The sequence below is a fragment of the Anarhichas minor genome, unplaced genomic scaffold (genome assembly GCF_050575085.1).
Source record: "Anarhichas minor isolate MPS153535 unplaced genomic scaffold, ASM5057508v1 ptg000018l, whole genome shotgun sequence".
Classification (NCBI taxonomy): Eukaryota; Metazoa; Chordata; class Actinopteri; order Perciformes; family Anarhichadidae; genus Anarhichas; species Anarhichas minor.
The window spans coordinates 4,882,227-4,905,612 of record NW_027466464.1 but is presented as its reverse complement, the minus strand read 5'-3'; the positions used below and the strand labels follow the sequence as shown (position 1 = coordinate 4,905,612).

The following is a 23,386-nucleotide window of genomic DNA, read 5'->3' as shown; positions in this document are numbered from 1 at the left end:
AGTAAGACAGACAGGCTATAATAATGTGATATCATATTCAGCCTTCTGGTTTAAGGCAACATGCGTATGAAAGGGTGGTGGTTGTGTGGTAGAAATCATCTGGATGTGAGATGAGCTCCTTGGAGGAGCTACTCTGCTCCCTGAGCTTCTTCTTCTTCTTCTTCTTCTTCTTCTTCTTCTTCTGCTGCAGGAACACCCAGCTTATAATGATCCAGCTCAGTGTTCTTCTGTCTGCACGGCATCTGCCCCCTGTTGGCCTGGAGAGACATGACAGCACAGTCCTGTCTTCAGTTCACTAAACAGAGAGCGAGAGCTTCATCTCAGTGGCTGGTCTAAACAGCAGACGTGTGTCCGTACCTTACAGTAGAAGTAAAGGGCAACGTTCAGCAACAGCAGAGCCAGCGGCAGGACGATCGCTTTGATGATCAGAGGTGTTGGATCTGAACAAACACATGGACAGTCATCACATCACACGACATCATGAGTCCAACAGCTCCCATTGACCCTGAAATCTACAATCACTGACACGTATTACTCTTCATGTTTACTTCCTGTTCACTGTTTGAATCACAGACGTTATTGAAGAAGTGGACGTAGTCATCGTGACGTCACTCAATGGTTTGTGGACTGTGGCCGTCGCCATCTTGGTTTTTTGCAACCAGTGAACAGGAAGTGACCATATTTGGACTGAGGAGGAGTGACGTAGAGACACCGTATACGTCTCTGGTAGAGACCTGTCAATCACTGTGTAGCCCCGCCCTAAAGCATACCCTGCTTTATGGTCTGTTTGACTCTAAATGGACCATCATTTACTAAATGAACATCATGCTGTATTGAAGAAGACTTGGAACTAGAGATTGAGACCATAAACTCATGTTTACAATGTTTACTGATGTAATAAATCAAGAGAGAAGTAGAGTCATTTTCTCATAGACTTCTATACAACCAGAGGAGTCGCCCCCTGGTGGACACTAGAGAGAATCTGGTTAGTCTTGGTTTCATGTTACAATGATGTCATCACCTACGTCCTGTTTTCATCACCAGAGCTCCTGGTCAGAGCTGGACCATACTACGCTATGATTGGCCAGTCAGTGTTACAGGGGCGGGACTTATTGAAGAGTCAATTGAAAGTGTAACTGCTATCGTTAACGACTGTCTCAACGTTTGGTGTCCAGGATAACCCTGGTTCTCTGAGTGAGGTATCGGAGCACACCGCCCTTCTTGCTTCTGATAGGTGGAGGAACTATACTTGAAAATGGAGAGTTGGGGGCTAAGGGGTGTTATGACTGATGTGGTGGCAGTGGAGCTTTTGTGATTGGTCACGTCAGAAGCTGCTTCAGTTCTCAGAGAACCAGAGTTATCCTGGTAACCAAACCTGCTCTGTGCTACAGTAAATTGTTAGCTGTTGTCATTTATAGACTGTGCTTAGGTTTGGTTACTATATGACATGTGTAACACAATGACAGGAGTCACCGTGTCATTCCAGAAACAACAACATGCATGGACTCTGTGGTCAGCTGATCATCTTCAGTCAGTTTGGACCAATCATCTTCAAACCTGCATGTAAACAGTCAGCTTACCCAAGACAGTGATGGAGAGCAGACGGCTCTCAGAGGAGAAGGTATGATTAAAAACATAGAGGTGATAAACACAGCTGTAGCTTCCTTGGTGGGCGGGCTCTGCAGCAGGAAACAGGAAGTGCGCAGAGTGATTGACAGCTGGCTGGGTGTAGTTGTGTGCTGAGTTGGAGGAGGTGAAGGTGAGCTGGAAGGAGCCTCCTGGGTACTGTGGCTGGATGGAGCAGCAGATGGTGAAGGTGGAGCGCCTGAGCACCGGAGCCCCCTGCTGCTGGGCCTCAGAGACCCCATACATTGAGGAGGACACAGAGATGATTGGCTGAAGCAGCAGGTCTGTAAACACAGAGAGATGATGAAAGTTCACGTTTACCCTCCGTTGAACAAGATGGACCCTGAATAAGGACGTGATGTCACAGGTCTGACAGACAGACAGGTGTGTCCTGTCAGGTGGACCTCAGCAGTCTATGGAGGGTTTGAAGCTTCCAGAAACCAGCCCACCTCTCTACACTTCAGGATGTTGTTGCCCTGGATAACTTTAAAGTTCAGTCCAATGGAAACCCACTGACTGTCACTGTGACAGAGGAAGGAACATACTGGAAATATTGCTGTCATAAATGACAGCACTGATGGGCTTACCTGAGCAGATGAGGTCCAGGATAGAGGAAGAGTAACCTGATGTTAAACAATCTCTCAGAGCAGATCCAGACTGATTACAGTGAGAGTTGATCCTCCACACAGATCTCTCTGAGGACTCCTCTCTCTGTCTGGTAGAAACAGCAGAGCCACAGTCCAGATCTCTACAGGCAACAGCTGCTTCCTTCAGGATCGAGTCAGAGTAACCTACTGGTCTCCAGTCTCCTTGATGTTTCACCTCCAGTGTTCCTGCACAGCGACTGTCTCCTCCCACCAACCTGACAGGTTCTGAACAGAAACAAGAGAGTCGTCAGTAAAGAACAAAGTGAGTTTCAGTAGAACAGAAATGAACCAGATCAAAGCTGCAGCTCCTCTTCTACCTGAGCAGGTGAGTCCAACAGCTTTGCCAGGTGAGCAGGTGTTTCTATCTGAGCCTGAGCTTCTACAGTCCAGGAGAGCAGACTCATGGCCTCCACACTGGAACTCTTTGGTCCACATTGGAGCCTCCACTTCTCCATAGAGCGCCCCCTGGAGGACTGAAGGAGCCCCACAGCCAAGCTCCCTACAGACCACCTCTGCATCCTGCTGGTCAAAGTCATCTTCACACACTGAGGACCACCACTGGTTAGACTGGTTAGACTTCACCTCCAGTCTGCCTGAGCACAGACTAGTCCCATCCACCAGCCTGACAGAGTCTGGAGAGATGATAGAAGATGAGAGAGAGAGAGAAGAGACACCAGACACTAAATAACACGATGTCATGAAACAACAATTCAGAGATTCAATTAAATAATACAACAAGTCAATAATATTTATAATAATAATAAGCAATAACCAGTTAGCTCAAAACACAAATATCAAAAGATCATAAAGTTAACATATTTCGTCAGACTGGGAGGAGAATTATTTTAATGTTTACTGAAATTCAAACAGCGTCTGTCTTGTCTACAATGTGAGCGTGGTCTTACCAAAGTAGGGCACTTTGGAGCTGCATTACAAAACGGTGCACAGAAGCTCAGAGACGGATTAGTGCTACTGGGTTCATCATGTTGTGCTAACAGAGAGAGTTTTCCTCTACTTCCTTTATTATCATGTAGAATTCAGCAGCAAGCGCTGTGGTGGAAGATGTTCAACATGAAAGAAGGGAGGGATGTTGCCTTGGAGATTGTGAGTTGTGTTGGGAACAGGAAGGCTCATGAAGGGACAGAGCACCTCAGAGAGTGTTTTAGAGACAGATTCCCAGGATGTAGTGAGGGAGGGACTGGACCAAAACATAGGAAGTCGATTGGCACATAGATGTAGCCCTGGTGTAGAAGTTAGGTATTCAAACAAGTTAGTTCCTAATAAAGTTGGATGAAATAACTCAGTAAGGAAATTAACCTGAAAGTAATTTAGTTTAATAAAAAAAAAGTGGTTAACTGAGGGATTAAGATCATTTAGTCCTAAATAAAGTAGGATGTAAATAGTTGAATAAGTAGTTGAAATAAACTGCTCTAAACAATATTGACGGCAAACAATGGGTTAAACTAAGTGGGACTTAAAAAAATAAAAACACTGATAGTGCCTTCAGTTTGAGCTATGTTGTTTGATTGGTTACTCTAGGTATCATTCAGCCCCACCTGCAGTAATTGGTTGTAGGTAAAGCAGAGGGCGGGGCGAAGAGAAGAGAAAAGAGAGAGAGAGAGAGAAATAAATAAATAAATAGAGAACGGGAGGAATGCAGAGACATGTGAGGGTAGACAGCTTGGTGAATGTTTAGGTTAGATAAGAAAAGTGTTCGCTGTGGACAGCACTGCACATTTACTGCTTAATCTCAGTTGATTGAGCCGAGAGTTTAGTGCAAGGGTGTCTGTGAAAAGTCAAAGTTGCTGAGTCACTGGACCAGAGGACGCCATTGCTGACCGGAAAGGACTGTTGGTGTGTTCCTGAGGAGGACTTCACCTCCGCTGTCAACGTGTTTCATTCTTTGGACCACAAACTGTTTTCTCCCACAGTTATTAACTTTTGGTTTCATATTATTTCTGAAAGTACTATTTATGTTAAAAGGTTTCTAACTTGTGTTATTGGTGTTTAGTTTCTTGTCCCCTGAAAGGGTTAATATTATTTGAACATTGTAAAAAGCAGTCAGTAAACCTTTATTTCCTTTTCATCCGAAAAAGTTGTCTGTGGTCATTTATTTAAAATAGAGTTTGGTCTAAGTGTTTAGATCTATTGTTAAGTTTGACAGTTTCTTAAGTTTATTAAGAGCGTAACATAAATAATATAAATTTCACCCAAATCAGGTAAACCTTCGTGGTAGCTACCTTAGGATACTGAACCCAAACACCCCATCATTCCAGTTTAAAGGGTAACTTAGGTCTACTCTCTATAGAGTGTTGGGGTGCTACATAGATGATGTCACTGATGGGCTTACCTGAGTAGATGAGATCCACGATGGAGGAAGAGGAACCTGATGTTAAACACTCTCTCAGAGCAGATCCAGAGTAATCACAGAAAGGGTCGATCATCCACACATATCTCTCTGAGGACTCCTCTCTCCGTCTGATAGAAACAGCAGAGCCACAGTCCAGATCTCTACAGACAACAGCTGCTTTCTTCAGGGTCCAGTAAGAGTAATCTACTGGTCTCCAGTCTCCCAGTTTCACCTCCAGTGTTCCTGCACAGCGACTGTCTCCTCCCACCAACCTGACAGGTTCTGAACAGAAACAAGAGAGTCGTCAGTAAAGAACAAAGTGAGTTTCAGTAGAACAGAAATGAACCAGATCAAAGCTGCAGCTCCTCTTCTACCTGAGCAGGTGAGTCCAACAGCTTTGCCAGGTGAGCAGGTGTTTCTATCTGAGCCTGAGCTTCTACAGTCCAGGAGAGCAGACTCATGGCCTCCACACTGGAACTCTTTGGTCCACATTGGAGCCTCCACTTCTCCATAGAGCGCCCCCTGGAGGACTGAAGGAGCCCCACAGCCAAGCTCCCTACAGACCACCTCTGCATCCTGCTGGTCAAAGTCATCTTCACACACTGAGGACCACCACTGGTTAGACTGGTTAGACTTCACCTCCAGTCTGCCTGAGCACAGACTAGTCCCATCCACCAGCCTGACAGAGTCTGGAGAGATAATAGAAGATGAGAGAGAGAGAGAGAGAGAGAGAGAGAGAGAGAAGAGACACCAGACACTAAATAACAAGATGTCATGAAACAACAATTCAGAGATTCAATTAAATAATACAACAAGTCAATAATATTTATAATAATAATAATAAGCAATATTTTTCACAATACATCATAACATAATACTGTTTCAATGTATTCGTTGTATTGACTGAGGAGTTTTCATAAGTAGAATGGGTCACAATGGTAAAAACTAAAGTAAGTGGATCAGACACGAGGTCCAGACCAGTGGAGCCCAACCAGTCCATCTGACTGGTTTACAGTTGATTGTGAGAAGCTTAGACCTAAACTAGAACCATGGAAGGATTTAATCTGGTTCTGTTGTACTCGCTCCGCTCTATAACGGTGTAACCACACAGGTGTTCTATCCTGCCAGATACAAATCAACACGAGGGTGACAACACATCACATTACACACATTAAGAATTTATCACTTAACACAAAAACACTTTTACATGTAGGCTACTATAAACAACACTTTAACAACCATCAATAACAAATCACATTAAAGCTTTGACTTGTGGTGCATGCTGGGTAATGTCCAGGAGGCAACTTCTGGTTCTGAGAAGTGAAGTCAGTGCTTCATGTGTTAAAGGCTGCATTCTCTCTAGTGTCCACCAGGGGGCGACTCCTCTGGTTGTATAGAAGTCTATGAGAAAATGACTCTACTTCTCTCTTGATTTATTACCTCAGTAAACATTGTAAACATGAGTTTATGATCTCAATCTCTAGTTTCAAGTCTTCAATACAGCATGATGTTCATTTAGTAAATGATGGTCAAATAGACCATTTAGAGTCAAACAGACCATAAAGCAGGGGATGCTTTAGGGCGGGGCTACACAGTGATTGACAGATCTCAACCACAGCATCATCATCTCACAACTTTAACCCTTTAGTGTGTTTTCACTTCATGAAAGTTAATTGTAATATTTTGGTTGCATAACAATGGTTGTACTGAGCTTCACCCTCTCGTGTCACTTCTGGTTGCAGAAAAATAAGATGGCGACGTCCAACAACCTAAATTTGAGGTTTCTAAATGATAGTCCACAAACCATTGGATGACGTCACAGTGACTACGTCTACTTCTTATAAACGGTCCATGGCTCTGTCCTGTTGTTGCAAGGCATGTTGGGAGTCGTGGTTACTGCTCATATTCAGTGACAAGCTGGAGAAGTTTACAACTGTCCATGTGATCAACCAGCTAGCTCAGTTATCTCAAAACACAAATATCAAAAGATCATAAAGTTAACATATTTAGTCAGACTGGGAGGAGAATTCTTTTAATGTTTACTGAAATTCAAACAGCGTCTGTCTTGTCTACAATGTGAGCGTGGTCTTACCAAAGTAGGGCACTTTGGAGCTGCATTACAAAACGGTGCACAGAAGCTCAGAGACGGATTAGTGCTACTGGGTTCATCATGTTGTGCTAACAGAGAGAGTTTTCCTCTACGTCCTTTATTATCATGTAGAATTCAGCAGCAAGCGTTGTGGTGGAAGATGTTCAACATGAAAGAAGGGAGGGATGTTGCCTTGAAGATTGTGAGTTGTGTTGGGACCAGGAAGGCTCATGAAGGGATAGAGCACCTCAGAGAGTGTTTAAGAGACAGATTCCCAGGATGTAGTGAGGGAGGGACTGGACCAAAACATAGGAAGTAGATTGGCACATAGATGTAGCCCTGGTGTAGAAGTTAGGTATTAAAACAAGTTAGTTCCTAATAAAGTTGGATGAAATAACTCAGAAAGGAAATGAACCTGAAAGTAATTTGAACATCGTAAAAAGCAGTCAGTAAACCTTTATTTCCTTTTCATCCCAAAAAGTTGTCTGTGGTCATTTATTTAAAATAGAGTTTGGTCTAAGTGTTTAGATCTATTGTTAAGTTTGACAGTTTATTAAGTTTATTAAGAGCGTAATATAAATAATATAAATTTCACCCACATCAGGTAAACCTTCGTGGTAGCTACCTTAGGATACCGAACCCAAACACCCCATCATTCCAGTTTAAAGGATAACTTAGGTCTACTCTCTATAGAGTGTTGGGGTGCTACATAGATGATGTCACTGATGGGCTTACCTGAGCAGGTGAGAACCACGATGGAGGAAGAGGAACCTGATGTTAAACACTCTCTCAGAGTAGATCCAGACTGATCACAGATAGAGTTGATCTTCCACACAGATCTCTCTGAGGACTCCTCTATCCATCTGGTAGAAACAGCAGAGCCACAGTCCAGATCTCTACAGGCAACAGCTGCTACCTTCAGGATCCAGTCAGAGCCATCTACTGGTCTCCAGTCTCCTTGATGTTTCACCTCCAGTGTTCCTGCACAGCGACTGTCTCCTCCCACCAACCTGACAGTTTCTGAACAGAAACAAGAGAGTCGTCAGTAAAGAACAAAGTGAGTTTCAGTAGAACAGAAATGAACCAGATCAAAGCTGCAGCTCCTCTTCTACCTGAGCAGGTGAGTCCAACAGCTTTGCCAGGTGAGCAGGTGTTTCTATCTGAGCCTGAGCTTCTACAGTCCAGGAGAGCAGACTCATGGCCTCCACACTGGAACTCTTTGGTCCACATTGGAGCCTCCACTTCTCCATAGAGCGCCCCCTGGAGGACTGAAGGAGCCCCACAGCCAAGCTCCCTACAGACCACCTCTGCATCCTGCTGGTCAAAGTCACCTTCACACACTGAGGACCACCACTGGTTAGACTGCTTAGACTTCACCTCCAGTCTGCCTGAGCACAGACTAGTCCCATCCACCAGCCTGACAGAGTCTGGAGAGATGATAGAAGATGAGAGAGAGAGAGAAGAAACACCAGACACTAAATAACAAGATGTCATGAAACAACAATTCAGAGATTCATTAAAACCTGTTATTCATGAGGCCCCCAAATTTGGGGGCTCTCGGGCTTAAGGGGGGTAGCATATGTCGTCGAAAAAATGCACGTATCGAGAGCGAATATAATGCATGTATACATGTTATATACCAGATTAAATAAAAAAAGTCTGGGCAATACTATCATCTAAGCCATTTTTACAAACTCCAAACACAATTCTACACAAAATAAATATAATCAACTAGAACAGAGGTCTTCAACAGGGGGTCCGCGGAGGTACTGCAGCGGGTCCGCAAAATCTTTGGTTGATTAGACAATTAAAAAAAAAAAAGTTCTTTTTTTCCCCCCCAAACATGAATCCGTCCATTATTTTAATAGTTAAGTATTGTATGCAAGATAACAGGTATCTTTATGCATGGCAGTGGCACTAATAGGCCATCACTCATTTTTAATTTCCACATTCATGTTTAAAATAAAAACATCAATGTGAATATCTTGTACGCATGATTATCATGCAATTGACAGAAAATGTTGATATTGGCATTGGTATCAGCTGACAAGGTATGTTTATAAAAGGCAGTGGCACGGCCACCCTGCTCACTGTACCTTGCACATGTTTAACATAAAAACATGAATATATGAACCTGTGTATTATTTGAATAGCTTAGTATTGAATGCACAATAAAGAGGTATGTTTATACATGGCACGAGGCCCAGTTTAATATAAAACACAATTTTATACAATATATATAGTCGGGGGTCCCTGCTCCATCTCTCTATCAGTTTGGGGGTCCTTGGCCTGAAAAACGTTGAAGACCCCTGAACTAGAAGATTTACCACAATATCACGTATTTTTCGCCATGACACGGCAAGCTGAACACTCCACTCCGAGCTACCAAAACAAAGCTACAAGCTAACACGGACAACCGATGTATCAGAAAGCAAGACAATTCGACACAGAATCCAGAGATATCTCCAGTACAGTACAGAGCTGTGAGCAAACAAACGGTAGACCAACAAACCGCTTCACCAAAAAAAAATCTTAGCAGCACCTCAGCTTTACGCTGAATAATGAAAAGTGCGGCATAATTCCTCGCTTTCCTCCTAAATACACTGTTGCTACGTATTTCCTGTGTTTTTTAAGTGTTTCCTGGTGAAAGGGGGGCCAGACAAGCCTGGGGGACCGTGGGGGAAGGGATTTCACTTTCGGCGATTTACGCAGGGCGATGCACGGCGCAGTTCAATTATTTTCCGCTAACGATTCTGTCAATCAAGCCCTCGTGACTTCTAATGCATTCCTGAGACTCTGACGCGTCAAACGAGGTGTCATAGTCTGGAATTGACCAATCATAGGCTGAGAAAGCCTCACATAGACACAGGCAGACTGCAGTCAGACGAGAATGGACCGACACAGAGAGGGCTCAGAGAGGATTCTAGCTCTCAAAATGATGCTAAACTGCTGTATTTGGATAGATTGAATACTATTAGTGATAAAACAAGTGAAATATATAGTTATATAGTATATAAAAGTACAATGGAACAGATGGAACAGCTGGTTCCAAAATGACAATTTTGCTTGACCTCGCCTGACCTCTCTGTACTAAAACCTCTCTAACTTTTTTATGCTTCACTTTATCAAAGTAAAATTTTGCATAGAGACTGCTGACATGTTGTGCTATGATTTGGCATCATGCTTTCAACTGCATTATTTCAAGGAAATAATATCAATAAAAGTGCTTTTTTTTCAGGCGAACCTGAAACTTTTCAATTTGAGCTGTGTGACATCTTCATTTACTATCAACCAGTAGCATATACACAATATTTACACATCTGAACAAATCTCACAAGTGTTACATTTATTATAACATCAAAATTATTCAAATAGACCTTGTAGTTAGATAATTACAGTCTTTTTAGTATGGGTATGCAATTTTCGAGCAGAGGCCTAAAAATAGGCTCAGAGCAGAAGAATACAATAAGTCAATAATAATTAGAATAATAATAAGCAATAACCAGCTAGCTAAGTTATCTCAAAACACAAATATCAAAAGATCATAAAGTTAACATATTTAGTCAGACTGGGAAGAGAATTCTTTTAATGTTTCCTGAAATTCAAACAGCGTCTGTCTTGTCTGCAATGTGAGCGTGGTCTTACCAAAGTAGGGCACTTTGGAGCTGCATTACAAAACGGTGCACAGAAGCTCAGAGACGGATTGGTGCTACTGGGTTCATCATGTTGTGCTAACAGAGAGAGTTTTCCTCTACTTCCTTTATTATCATGTAGAATTCAGCAGCAAGCGCTGTGGTGGAAGATGTTCAACATGAAAGAAGGGAGGGATGTTGCCTTGGAGACTGTGAGTTGTGTTGGGACCAGGACTCTACAGAGAACGGTATTCTGGACTCACTTGGAGGAGAAGGGCTTTGAACACAGACCTACTGCTGCACACTGATGTAAGATGCTGAGCAGAGGAACATTGTTGTTGACATTCAGTGAGACTTTCTGAATCTTTCATTACATGCAGAAGATGCACAGCTAGAGGACTACCAGTGGCTTCTGGATTCAGTGTTTGTGACAGATCTCCCTTTACTGTTCAAGAAGCTGATTTAGAGCTGCAGGATTATGATGAACATGTCATCAACAGGATCAGTGAAGGAAACGCCTTTAAAAGACATAACTGCTGTCAAGTAGGCTTTAACACTGTGAACTTTCCTCACATGCAGACAGAAGAGAAACATCAGGGTAAAGACGTTGTGCAGCTTGACATCTATGAGGAGCAACATGAGAACATCAGAAGAGCTTTACTGAGAGCTTTACTGAGAGCTAAACAGTATCAGTGTTCCACCTGGACAGCTTTGGTGCTGAGAAAGAGATTCTCTCACTGCACATTTACATTGAGATCAAATCAAGGGAAACACCTGGCATGAATGAAGAGTTATGGGACGTACTGATGGAACACAAGTATCCACACCTCAGAAGATGTGCCTTGAACTTGATGAAGAAACATGTCTCCACTTCAGCAACACCAGGTGCTGAGCCAGTAGAGTTAAACATGCAAAAAAGTCACGTTTGAAAGCAGACAATGTGGAATCTAATGGTACACCGAATAAGGAAGAGACAGGTGAAGGCTCATGAAGGGACAGAGCACCTCAGAGAGTGTTTTATAGACAGATTCCCGGGATGTAGTGGGGGAGGGACTGGACCAAAACATAGGAAGTAGATTGGCACATAGATGTAGCCCTGGTGTAGAAGTTAGGTATTAAAACAAGTTAGTTCCTAATAAAGTTGGATGAAATAACTCAGTAAGGAAATGAACCTGAAAGTAATTTAGTTTAATAAAGAAAAAGTGGTTAACTGAGGGATTAAGATCATTTAGTATTAAATAAATTAGGATGTAAATAGTTGAAATAAACAGCTCTAAACTATATTGACGGCAAACAATGGGTTAAACTAAGTGAAAAAAATAAAAAAAACACTGATAGTGGCCAAATCCCAATGTCCCCCTTTACGGACTCACGGACCTTGAGGCGCGCTCCCGCGAAGTCCGTGAGGGTTTAGGGCTGTCCCACTGTGAAATCGTCAAGTGTTTGAGGGCTCTCTGGCAGACATTTTGAGCCCTTTATGAACCCTTTCCGTAAGTCAGCATGGTATGCTGACTTAGCCAAAGAGAATTACCCACAAATCATTGCAATGTGACGTTAAACACGAGGTAAACAGTGGACGCATGGACACGTAAAAAAAAAAAGGTAAACAAAGAGGAGGGCTCACGTGTGTTCAGCCTGGAGTATTAAATTTACTCAGAAACATTAAGGGTTAAAGATGGAACAAAAAATAAATAAAGGGTTTGAGGGGTTAGGGGGGACATTGGGATTTAGCCAGTACCTTCAGTTTGAGCTATGTTGTTTGATTGGTTACTCTAGGTATCATTCAGCCCCACCTGCAGTAATTGGTTGTAGGTAAAGCAGAGGGCGGGGCGAAGAGAAAAGACCGTGAAGGGAGAGAGAGAGAGAGAGAGAGAGAGATATGCAGAGACATGCAGAGACATGTGAGGGTAGACAGCTTGGTGAATGTTTAGGTTAGATAAGAAAAGTGTTCGCTGTGGACAGCACTGCACATTTACTGCTTAATCTCAGTTGATTGAGCCGAGAGTTTAGTGCAAGGGTGTCTGTGAAAAGTCAAAGTTGCTGAGTCACTGGACCAGAGGACGCCATTGCTGACCGGAAAGGACTGTTGGTGTGTTCCTGAGGAGGACTTCACCTCCGCTGTCAACATGTTTCATTCTTTGGACCACAAACTGTTTTCTCCAACAGTTATTACTTTTGGTTTCATATTATTTCTGAAAGTACTATTTATGTTAAAAGGTTTCTAACTTGTGTTATTGGTGTTTAGTTTCTTGTCCCCTGAAAGGGTTAATATTATTTGAACATTGTAAAAAGCAGTCAGTAAACCTTTATTTCCTTTTCATCCCAAAAAGTTGTCTGTGGTCATTTATTTAAAATAGAGTTTGGTCTAAGTGTTTAGATCTTTTGTTAAGTTTGACAGTTTATTAAGTTTATTAAGAGCGTAATATAAATAATATAAATTTCACCCAAACCAGGTAAACCTTCGTGGTAGCTACCTTAGGATACTGAACCCAAACACCCCATCATTCCAGTTTAAAGGGTAACTTAGGTCTACTCTCTATAGAGTGTTGGGGTGCTACATAGATGATGTCACTGATGGGCTTACCTGAGCAGGTGAGAACCACGATGGAGGAAGAGGAACCTGATGTTAAACACTCTCTCAGAGCAGATCCAGACTGATCACAGAGAGAGTAGATCCACCACACATATCTCACTGAGGACTCCTCTCTCTGTCTGATAGAAACAGCAGAGCCACAGTCCAGATCTCTACAGACAACAGCTGCTTTCTCCAGGCTCCAGTAAGGGTAATCTACTGGTCTCCAGTCTCCTTGATGTTTCACCTCCAGTGTTCCTGCACAGCGACTGTCTCCTCCCACCAACCTGACAGGTTCTGAACAGAAACAAGAGAGTCGTCAGTAAAGAACAAAGTGAGTTTCAGTAGAACAGAAATGAACCAGATCAAAGCTGCAGCTCCTCTTCTACCTGAGCAGGTGAGTCCAACAGCTTTGCCAGGTGAGCAGGTGTTTCTATCTGAGCCTGAGCTTCTACAGTCCAGGAGAGCAGACTCATGGCCTCCACACTGGAACTCTTTGGTCCACATTGGAGCCTCCACTTCTCCATAGAGCGCCCCCTGGAGGACTGAAGGAGCCCCACAGCCAAGCTCCCTACAGACCACCTCTGCATCCTGCTGGTCAAAGTCACCTTCACACACTGAGGACCACCACTGGTTAGACTGCTTAGACTTCACCTCCAGTCTGCCTGAGCACAGACTAGTCCCATCCACCAGCCTGACAGAGTCTGGAGAGATGATAGAAGATGAAAGAGACAGAGAGAGAGAGAGAGAGAGAGAGAGAGATAAAAGACACTAAATAACATTCTGACTTATTTTCCTGAGAAGATCTGTGACCCAGAATATAAATCTGTTCATAAAATGATCCCTAAAATGTAAAAGAGATGGGGCTGGACTCTCTCCTTAAGGAGTGTCCAGGCTGAAGGACGGTGTGGAGATACTGACGATCCCCCGGCTGAGCTGAGCTGCTCAGAGTTGTGTCCAGGAGTAGGTCATTGGTGCCTGTTATGGTCCAAAGAAACCAAAGAAGCTGCTGGTGGAAACCAGTGAATAAGAAAGCTGTGGAGCTGAAGGAGGAGTCCTTTCAGGCTGGTTGGTGGTCGGCCCAGAGGACTCCTGAAGCAGCAGACATGGAGGTTCCATATATAAAGATATGTTGGTGCATTCAGCACCTGATGAGGCAGCAGCTCATCAGACAAGTCTGCTGCCATTCTAGCTGCTGCATGTGTGTGTCCACCTGGATACATTACTGTCACAGATGATGTCACTGGTTGGCTTACCTGAGCAGGTGAGATCCAGGATGAAGGAAGAGGAATCTGATGTTAAACAATCTCTCAGAGCAGATCCAGAGTAAACACAGTGAGACTTGATCTTCCACACAGATCTCTCTGAGGACTCCTCTCTCCGTCTGGTAGAAACAGCAGAGCCACAGTCCAGATCTCTACAGGCAACAGCTGCTTCTTTCAGGATCCAGTAAGACTCATCTACTGGTCTCCAGTCTCCATGATGTTTCACCTCCAGTGTTCCTGCACAGCGACTGTCTCCTCCCACTAACCTGACAGCTTCTGAACAGAAACAAGAGAGTCGTCAGTAAAGAAATAAATGTAATTAATAATATATCAAACTAACACTTGAGTGCTGATTCTGCTTCATTGGCTCTTTATTTCTCTTTTCTTTCTCTATTTACCTGTTGATGTGTGATTTCCTTCAGCCTGGAGTTCTGGAGAAATAGACACATATTTGTTGTTTTAAGTAAATGTAAAAAAAAAGACACAAATATTTGTTTTTAAATGTATTTGCAATTTTCATCAAAACTTATTTGGATGTTGTTAGATTTATATTCAGACAGTTGAACCTGCATTTAAAAACAAGAACGTTTATTAGACGTCTCATTCCTTTTCAGCCAATCACAGAAGAGTAGATTAAAGGGTCATATTTGTTGTGACAATTCTTTTATTTCTCATTGAGCCCCTCCCCTCAGAAGGCAGAGCATCCTGAGGGGAGGGGCTAAAAACAGAGAAATGTCCAAAGTTAAAAAGACAGCAGCAACATCCAAACATCTCCAACACACCACCATTACATAGAATCACAACAAGCATTGTGTTGCTTGAGTATACTTCAGTGTGAGAAGCTTTCAGACAGAAGCAGTCATTAGTCGAGAACTGCTGTTGAAGTTTCTCTGAGTACAGTTGTTTAGCATCTCACCTCATGGCTGAACCTGTGCTTAGACCCTTTAAACCTGTCCTTGTCTCCTCTCCTAAACGCTTCCTCCTTTTACAACCTTCAGAGTGATTTATGCTTGCTGCATCCGTGAGGGGTCTCCAGTGTTTCCCCACCAAAGGCTGGAACACGATGCTGCTAACTACTACTTGTTATAACAACATATTATTTTGATTATTATCAGGCAGTAAATGGAGGGGACAGGATGCAGAAGTGGGTCACAGAGGTCACTGTGGATGGGCCGGGCCACTAGCTTCCCGCCCATAGCACAGGTTCTACACTAAACCTCTCTCTCAGGCTGGTTGTGTTACTTCTATGTGCTCTGTAGGATGTCATCTGTCTGTTACTCACCACAAAGTCTCAAATGAATCCACTGACAACAACATGAACAAAATGACTGCTGTCTTGTTTCTTTGACACGTTTCTGATGGGAAAGACTATCATGACTCGCTGGACACATCTACCCACAATGCCTTGTGGGAAGACCCGCCAACTACTCTGCCTCCGATTGGCTACACCCTTCCAGGCGTTACAGGTGTATGCTAACGTTAGCCTAGCTAAGGCGGAAGGAGAGTGAGCTTATTTCTTTGTTCCAGTAGTCCAAAGGTAGACTACCCGGTCCGAAGATACCAGAGGGCTGAGCACCAACGCAGCACAGAAACAGACCGGAAATGTAAGTTTTCTATAAGTTTCGTATATTTCATCATTAAATTCACCTCTGAGAATCTTTAGGCGAGAATCCAACTGTGTAGTTGAGAATATTGGCAGCGTGACTGCTCGTTTATCCAGATATTTAGAAAGCTTATATCAATTTCACTCAGATAATCAGTAAATATAAATCAATTTCCCTCAAAGGATTAATAAATACAAATCAAGTTCACCCAGATATTGAGTAAATCCAAATTATTTTTGCTCAGATCTTTAGTAAATATAAATCAGTTTTGCTCTGATTTGGATATACTTATTAAATTGAGTGAATTTATTCAATATTTCTTTATCAAATTTGTAGAACTTAAAATCTATTTAATTGTATTAAGTGTCACTTTGTTGCCATCATTTTTAAATTGTATGTGAATGTATATCTATATATGTATATATTTATGCAAACACAAATATATGTATGTATATGTATGAATATATAAACAATATATTGTTATATATACATATGTATGTATGTATGTATATATATATATGTATACAAACAATTATATATATATATATATATATGTATGTATGTATGTATGTATGTATATATATACATACATATATTTGTGTGTGTATATATATATATATATATATATACATACATATATTTGTGTGTGTGTGTGTATATATATATACACGCACACACAAATATATGTATGTAGATATATAAATATTTATAAAATTAAAAGTATGTATATAAAGATATATAATTTAGTTTATTTTAAATTAAAATGAAAAAGCAGGGTGAAGACAGATCACAGATTAAACTCAAGATTTATATTTAATTAGTTTTCTGATTCATCTGGTTTAAATAAATGTTCATTGTAGACTGAACAACAAAAGGACCACAAACGACTTTCTTCATTTATTAGAAAGATTTGTCTTTTCATGATCTGATATTTCCCTCAATAACTTTTATTATTGAAACACTTTTAATGTATGTACAGTATATATATATGAATATGTGTGTATATATATATATATATATATATATATATATATATGTATATATATATATATAGAGAGAGAGAGAGAGAGCTGGAGAGATGAAACACTTTTTACATCATTTATCATCATTTCATTCAGTCACGTGAGGCTGATCATTCCTGAGTGTTTGATGAGTTTTATCATTTAAATTTAACCTGAAACATGGAGCCTAATACATTTATTCCAGTATTCAAGAGAAACCATAATCATATTCTGGGATAATTAATAATAACGTCACAATCTGAATTTCAAAAAGTACAGATGCATTCTGCAGGTAGAAATCGATCCTGAGCTCATAAACAGAACACAGTTTGTTAAAGAGGTAACAGGCTACAGAGAGAAACACCTCTACTATGATGACTACTGTGTCTTTATTAGTTATTAGTATTAGTAGTTACTATTATTAAGTACAGTGATCATGTGAACAGACACAAACTTATCAAAAGTCTCTCCAGCTGCTAAAGCCGACTGTGATCAGCTGATCCTCCGTCATCAGAAACAAACGTTGCTTCACGTGACGCAACTGAGGAAAGGACGTCTCGTCTCTTAAAACGTATTTACTCGTTTTCTCTCTCCTCGCATGGTTTCCTCCATGCATCCCTGGGAGGGACTAAGATGCAAAGAAAGGACCCAAGTGAGGGAAACAAGGATACAATTAAGAGACTTGGGATACACCCCAAGTCTGTTTCACAGTGTTTTTGTGTGTGTGTGTGTGTGTGTGTGTGTGTATGTATGTGTTTCACAATGTGTGTTTCACAGTGTTTTTGTGTGTGTGTGTGTGTGTGTGTGTGTGTGTATGTATGTGTTTCACAATGTGTGTGTGTGTGTGTATGTGTTTATGTGTGTGTATGTGTTTATGTGTGTGTATGTATGTGTGTTTCACTGTGTGTTCCAGCTGCTGATGGAAAACCTCTCATGTGTCGAAATGACCGCATCACCTCTCGCTGCCCACACACACACTCCCTCTCTCACACACACACACTCACACACACACACACACACCCGCACAAACACATTCCCTTGCACCTTACCGCTCCCACAAAGCCACAATGCATCTTGGGAACCATTAAGGAAACCAGAGACCACCGCAGTGGGCAAAGGACACAAACAGAGGGAGAGAGGAGGAGGGCGAGAGAGATAGAGATGGATGATAGAGAGGGAGAGAGAAAGAGAGACGAGGTGAAACAGAGGGAGACTCTTCATTTCTTGGTATGGCTTCATTATGATGGTGATGGACATATTGTAATGTATGGAAGTGCACTTTAATAGTAGTAGTTAGAGATTAGACTGAGGCCAATATTACCCTTTCATTATGAGGCTTTACGTCTGTAGCAGCTCACAGCTTCATTTCACCTCACAATATTATTTTACTTCTACATTTTTCAATGTGCTGACGCCTTTTCACCATTGGGTCAATAAAATGATCCCAAACAGATTGTCATGGGAACCGGTTGATATTTAGTATTCTTTTATTGAATTGTAGTCTCCACACCCAAGCTGAGATAACCCTGATGACATCACTATGACATCATCAGGGTTACTTTCTCAGACTTGAGAAAGTGGAGAGCAGGGCCGTCCTTCAATCAGAGGATTGGCGGGTCAATCCCCGGCTCCGCTAGTCGCATGTTGATGTGTCCTTGAGCAAGACACTTAACCCTGAATTGTATGTTGCTTTGGATAAAAGCGTTTGCTAAATGACTGGTGTGTGTGTGTGTGTGTGTGTGTGTGTGTGTGTGTGTGTGTGTGTGTGTGTGTGTGTGTGTGTGTTCTCTGATTTAAAGATACAACAGAAATATTTAAATATAAAATAAATATATTTAAGCACATCATCTCTAAATCAGAGTCCTACCTGAGCTCCACACTAACAGCAGCAGCATCAACAGGTGCTCCATGACGTCCAGGTAGACCGTGTCTCTGCCCGTCCGTCTCTCTGCCCGTCTGAGTGTCTGTGTGCTGTCCTCGGTGTATCTCTGCGTCCAGGAAGAGGAAGTGCTTATCTGTCTTTAGTTTTACAGAGAAGAGTTTCTGTCACATGATCAGCTTCTTCTGTCCACCATGTTTCCAGTGTGACCAGTGGATCAGACACTTCTTCACTCTGGTGTCTTGTTCTCACTTTGGTCTGACACCAACCTGTTGAGTTATTGTCCTGTACAGCATGTGGAGTCATGGAAGTAGTATAGAACCATAGAACTATGAAGCTATAGAGCTAGAGAAATAGAAATATAGGAATAAGTTAGATTCTCTTTAGCGTTCTTTTAAAACCTTTGTGGTTGTTTGAGTCTCTTTATAGTCGGTTTACATTTCTTCATAGTCATTTTACGTCTCTTTGTGGTTGTTTTAGTCTTTTTCTAGTCGGTTTACGTATCTTTGTAGTAGTTTTGAGTTTCTTTGTAGTAGTTTTAAGTCTCTTTGTAGTAGTTTTGAGTCTCTTTGTGATTGTTTTAAAGCTTTTGTGGTTGTTTGGAGTCTCGCTGTAGCTGCATTATGTCTCTTTGTAGTCATTTTGTTACAGTTTGTTGTTGTGTTGAGTCTCTTTGTAGTCAGTTTATGTCTCTTTGGGGTTGCTTTTTAACTTTTTGTGGTTGTTTGGAGTCTCTTTCTTGCTGCCTTTGCCTTTGTTAAATCGGTCCATTTAAGATGATATTTACACTCTGTGAGTCTTGGCAAACCTTTCTGAACTGTGTTTCTGTGACGTTGATCATCTTTAATTTCACAAGAAGCTGCTGACTGATTGCAGATTATATCTGTTTCCATGACAACCAGGCCAGGCTGAGATGTTCCTATCAGATTGATGATGTCTGCGTCCTCTTAATGTTTCCGGTAAATGTTTCAACATCAGCAGAGAGTCATTCAGAGGAGACATTACAGCTGCAACTAAGCATAATATTAACAGTTGATGAATCCATATGTTTTTAAAGTAATCATTGAGTCTATAAAACACGAGTGGTGTTTAGTGCAGCACACATTGTTGAGATTGAGTCCAAGGTGACATCTTCAAATGTCTTGGTTTGTCCGACCGAGAGTCCAGAAGCCAAAGATATTCAGTGGAGTCAAACTTACACACCTGCCTTTCACTTTTCACAGGTCAAATACAAGAAAGTCTTGTTGGAGTCCTGATCCAGAACCAGTTCTTTCAGAACTAATGCTCTACAGTCCAGCTCCTTTCTGTCCAGCTCTTCAAGAGAAGTCCTTTGGCTGCGAGCATTCCAAACGTCCACCAGTTTTCTGTACATTTAAAAGCTGCCACAGAGCATCTGAATCATAATCCACCTCCATCTTTCTGTCATACACTAAAGAAATGCATCCTACAATCAGAGGATCGGCAGTTCCACCCCGGCTCCACTAGTCGCATGTCGATGTGTCCTTGAGCAAGACACTTAACCCCACAATATCTCCTGTAGCTGTGCCTACGGTGTATGGTTTGGATAAAAGCGTCTGCTAAATGACTGTAATGCAATGTAATATTAATATATAGATATAAATAAAGTGTACGGAACATAGTTAGTATACATTAGATGCCTTTCTCCAGAGACTTTCTATGATGCTGAAGATGTTTCTTCCCAACAGCACATATATGGTTCTTTACAATGTAGACGGCATTTTCATTCATGACATCAAATAACATTTGAGGGAGCAGCAGCTTAATTAAAGACTTGACTGAAGAGCATTCTGGTATCCTCCCTGGTTAAGTGCCCCCCCCTTAAATATGTAAAGGAACACACATGCTTCCCCTCTATGCCCTGTACAGTAGGATACACTGGACCATCCTTAATGAAAGGAAAGGAGATAATACTGTCCCACAATTCCTTTAAGATAAGACAAGAAGTCCTGTAAGACTCCCGAGGTGGTGAAATGTGCAGTGTGACAGCAGCAAGGGGGATGATGCAATAACAAGAAGCATCAGGTAACAAAGCCTGACAGGTCAATAATAAATCATTCATTAGTAGAAACGCTAGTTAAATTCACATCATTGCACAGAGGAAACATTGATGTGAAACACTTCAGTTGATATTGCACATGAGTGAATTGTCTGTTTGGATCTGTACTGGGATCTGTGTTAATGGTAAAGTGTGACAGCAGGGAGTAAGAACTGCAGTATCTCTCCTCACACACCACAGGTGAAGCAGTCTGTCACTGCAGGAGCTGTTTCTATAGCCTGCATGTTCATTCAGCATGAACGCATGAGTGAGCTGCAACATGTATAATCCTACTTAGATTGGAAAAACAGTTCAACTACTATTGATCAACTTAAAGTGGATGAGAACAAAGTCAAGCTACTCGATAATCCCAGAGAGATGGCGGCCTCTTGCTTCAACTTTAAAGTAATTTACATTTCAATATTGTGAGGCAACAGCCAACTCTTTCATAGACTCAGTCAGCCATTGTAAACTTATATCATCATCAGACAGGGACTCATGTGACTGCAGCATTCCTCATGTAATAATCATATGTAATGATTAATGTAACAATGAACGCAAATCAATGCGGTGGTTTGAATTTTCTGGACTTATCAACTCTGAACAATACATAAAACATTAAATGGCTCAGACAATTCATTAAAAACCCATCTTTATGGAATTTGATCCAAAATGATCTATTCTCCAAAATTAGAACTAGACTTTCTTTAATTGTGCAATTATAATATTAGTAAAAATCAGTCAAACTGTCAAACCTTCATAAGCAGATGTGGTTGTCTTGTTCTCCCTTGTATACTTCTACCTGCATCAATATTACATTTGGAATAATAAGGACATTGTGTACGAAATATGTCTTTGTTTTCTAAAAAATGATTAAGAAATGATATCATCCTTATTACTATCAACTATTTGACTCAAATGGAAGGCTGTAAAACTACTCATCTTTTGAGAAAATGTCAAATCGCCATAACATTTAGAGAAATGTAAATGTTATTGTGTCTTTGTGCATCTTTATGTATTTTATATGATGTCTTTACTAAAGACGTTTTTTTTAAAGGAACCCTTTCTGCAGCACAGGAGCACTAGCCAATCACAGCACAAACAAGGGCGGGGCTACGTGGAACAATGGGCGGGACTCAACGCCAATTGGTGAAAGACCCAAACAGCCACATCCCATTGGTTCGGTAGGATTTCGTCACAGAGCATTTGTTTGAATGACGGAAGAGTGGAACGTGGTCGTTGTAAATGTGGCTTTTTGTTGCTGTTTTAAAGAGTTACAAGTGTCGCTTGGTTGGCTACTAGTATGCTGAATATAGCAGAATAACTCATGAATGGTTTCTTTTCTAATGTGTGTCTGTGTGTTCACAACAGCTCGGCATCCGAAAATTGCCTGATTTTTAAATGTTCATCATTTAATTGAATTCATTGTCGGAATGTGATCTCACTGAAGCTCCATGAACTCTAACACATCCTGTTTCTCTCCTGCAGTGCGGTGAAACATGGACCAGGTGAGTCCCCATCAGCACCACACCATCACTGTGTTCATCAGAGAACGCAGCGCCTCTCATCACCTGTGGGGGTGCAGGAGCTGCAGACACCTGATCACTGGTTGGTTGTGACAGGAGGCTCACAAAGCTGTGTTCAGATTGAAGTGTGCTGCAGTAGAGGACATTTAGAAATGGACAGGGACAGCAGGACAACTCATTTTGTGCACTGCAGCAATAAGACCTATGTTTATCTGTGGACTAGCAAGCAGTTCCAGGTGACTTCAGAGCTCCGGTTTCTTCAGCGGGTCCACGTTGCTCTGTGCTGTTTGTGTGCTCATTGGTTGTGTGTGTGTTTCAGCAGGAGCAGGTCCAGTGGGAGGATGTGAATAAACTTCTGCAGTATCACGGGTTCAAGCCGCTGCATTTAGCAGATCCTGTAGAGAATAAGAATATTTCAGGTGAGAGTCAACGCTTCCAATGTCTACGGTTCTCTGATGTAATTAGGCTGTAACTGCTCCATTGTGCAGAGTATTCTCTAGCACGTTTGCCTCTAGACTTTACTTTTGCTCTGGTGGAATTACTCCGTCACATGACTCTCCATGTGTCCTCAGATCTGATTGTGCTGGACAAGAAGTCGGCCGGTGAGATCAGGACGACTCTGAGGACGATGCTCACAGACTCCGAGAGAAGACGGGCGCTAATCCAGGAGCTCATCAAGTCCAACAACACACTCAAGTAAGTCCTTGTACTAAGTATCAGTGTTTAGTTGTATTCTTCTCAATTCCCACAAACAGCTGGCCAAACGTGCAGAACTTGACATCACTTTGAATAAGTTTAATCTCGCTCTAGTATCCAAACAACTTCTTTATTGTCTCATCCAACAATCCGTCACAAAAGAGGGGAGGAGTCACAGAAATACAGAGCAATAGTCCTGTAATGTATGGAGCAGTTCAGATTGAAGTACAACAGTGTATACATGGCTGCAGTATATATTACTGTGGTGTAGTGTGTGTGTCTACTCAATAATGTATGTGCAGTGTGTGTGTCGACCACCTGTCCTCCTGTCATCTAATCTCATCAGCATCAGATGAGCATCACAGAGACACACCTGTCACTTTTCCTCCAGCTTACAACGAGAAGATTGTGCCGTTTCTTCGACAACCAAACATCTTTGAGAT

The 23,386-nt window shown here is 41.7% G+C and overlaps 1 protein-coding gene across 1 annotated transcript; it reads right to left on the bottom strand.

Annotated features, from left to right (window-relative positions):
• Positions 1 to 1,551: 1,551 nt before the first annotated feature.
• On the bottom strand, positions 1,552 to 18,971 carry LOC142953036 (CD5 antigen-like). The gene is made up of 7 exons (XM_076095104.1): positions 18,918 to 18,971; positions 18,654 to 18,774; positions 4,998 to 5,312; positions 4,624 to 4,905; positions 2,591 to 2,905; positions 2,214 to 2,498; positions 1,552 to 1,910 (listed from the first exon to the last, which is right to left on the bottom strand). The coding sequence occupies exons 1-7, from the start codon at positions 18,969 to 18,971 to the stop codon at positions 1,552 to 1,554; spliced, it is 1,731 nt and encodes a 576-aa protein (XP_075951219.1).
• Between the last annotated feature and the right edge of the window lie 4,415 nt (positions 18,972 to 23,386).

Bases quoted from the DNA above. Each gene is read 5' to 3' on its own strand.
- LOC142953036 (XM_076095104.1), bottom strand. From the start codon at position 18,971: ATGACTCCACATGCTGTACAGGACAATAACTCAACAGGTTGGTGTCAG. The intron at 5,313-18,653 runs GTAGGACTCTGA...TTATCTCTCCAG, and splicing joins GCTGTTAGTGTGGAGCTCAG to ACTCTGTCAGGCTGGTGGAT. The intron at 2,906-4,623 runs GTAAGCCCATCA...TCATCTCTCCAG, and splicing joins CGTGGATCTCATCTACTCAG to ACTCTGTCAGGCTGGTGGAT.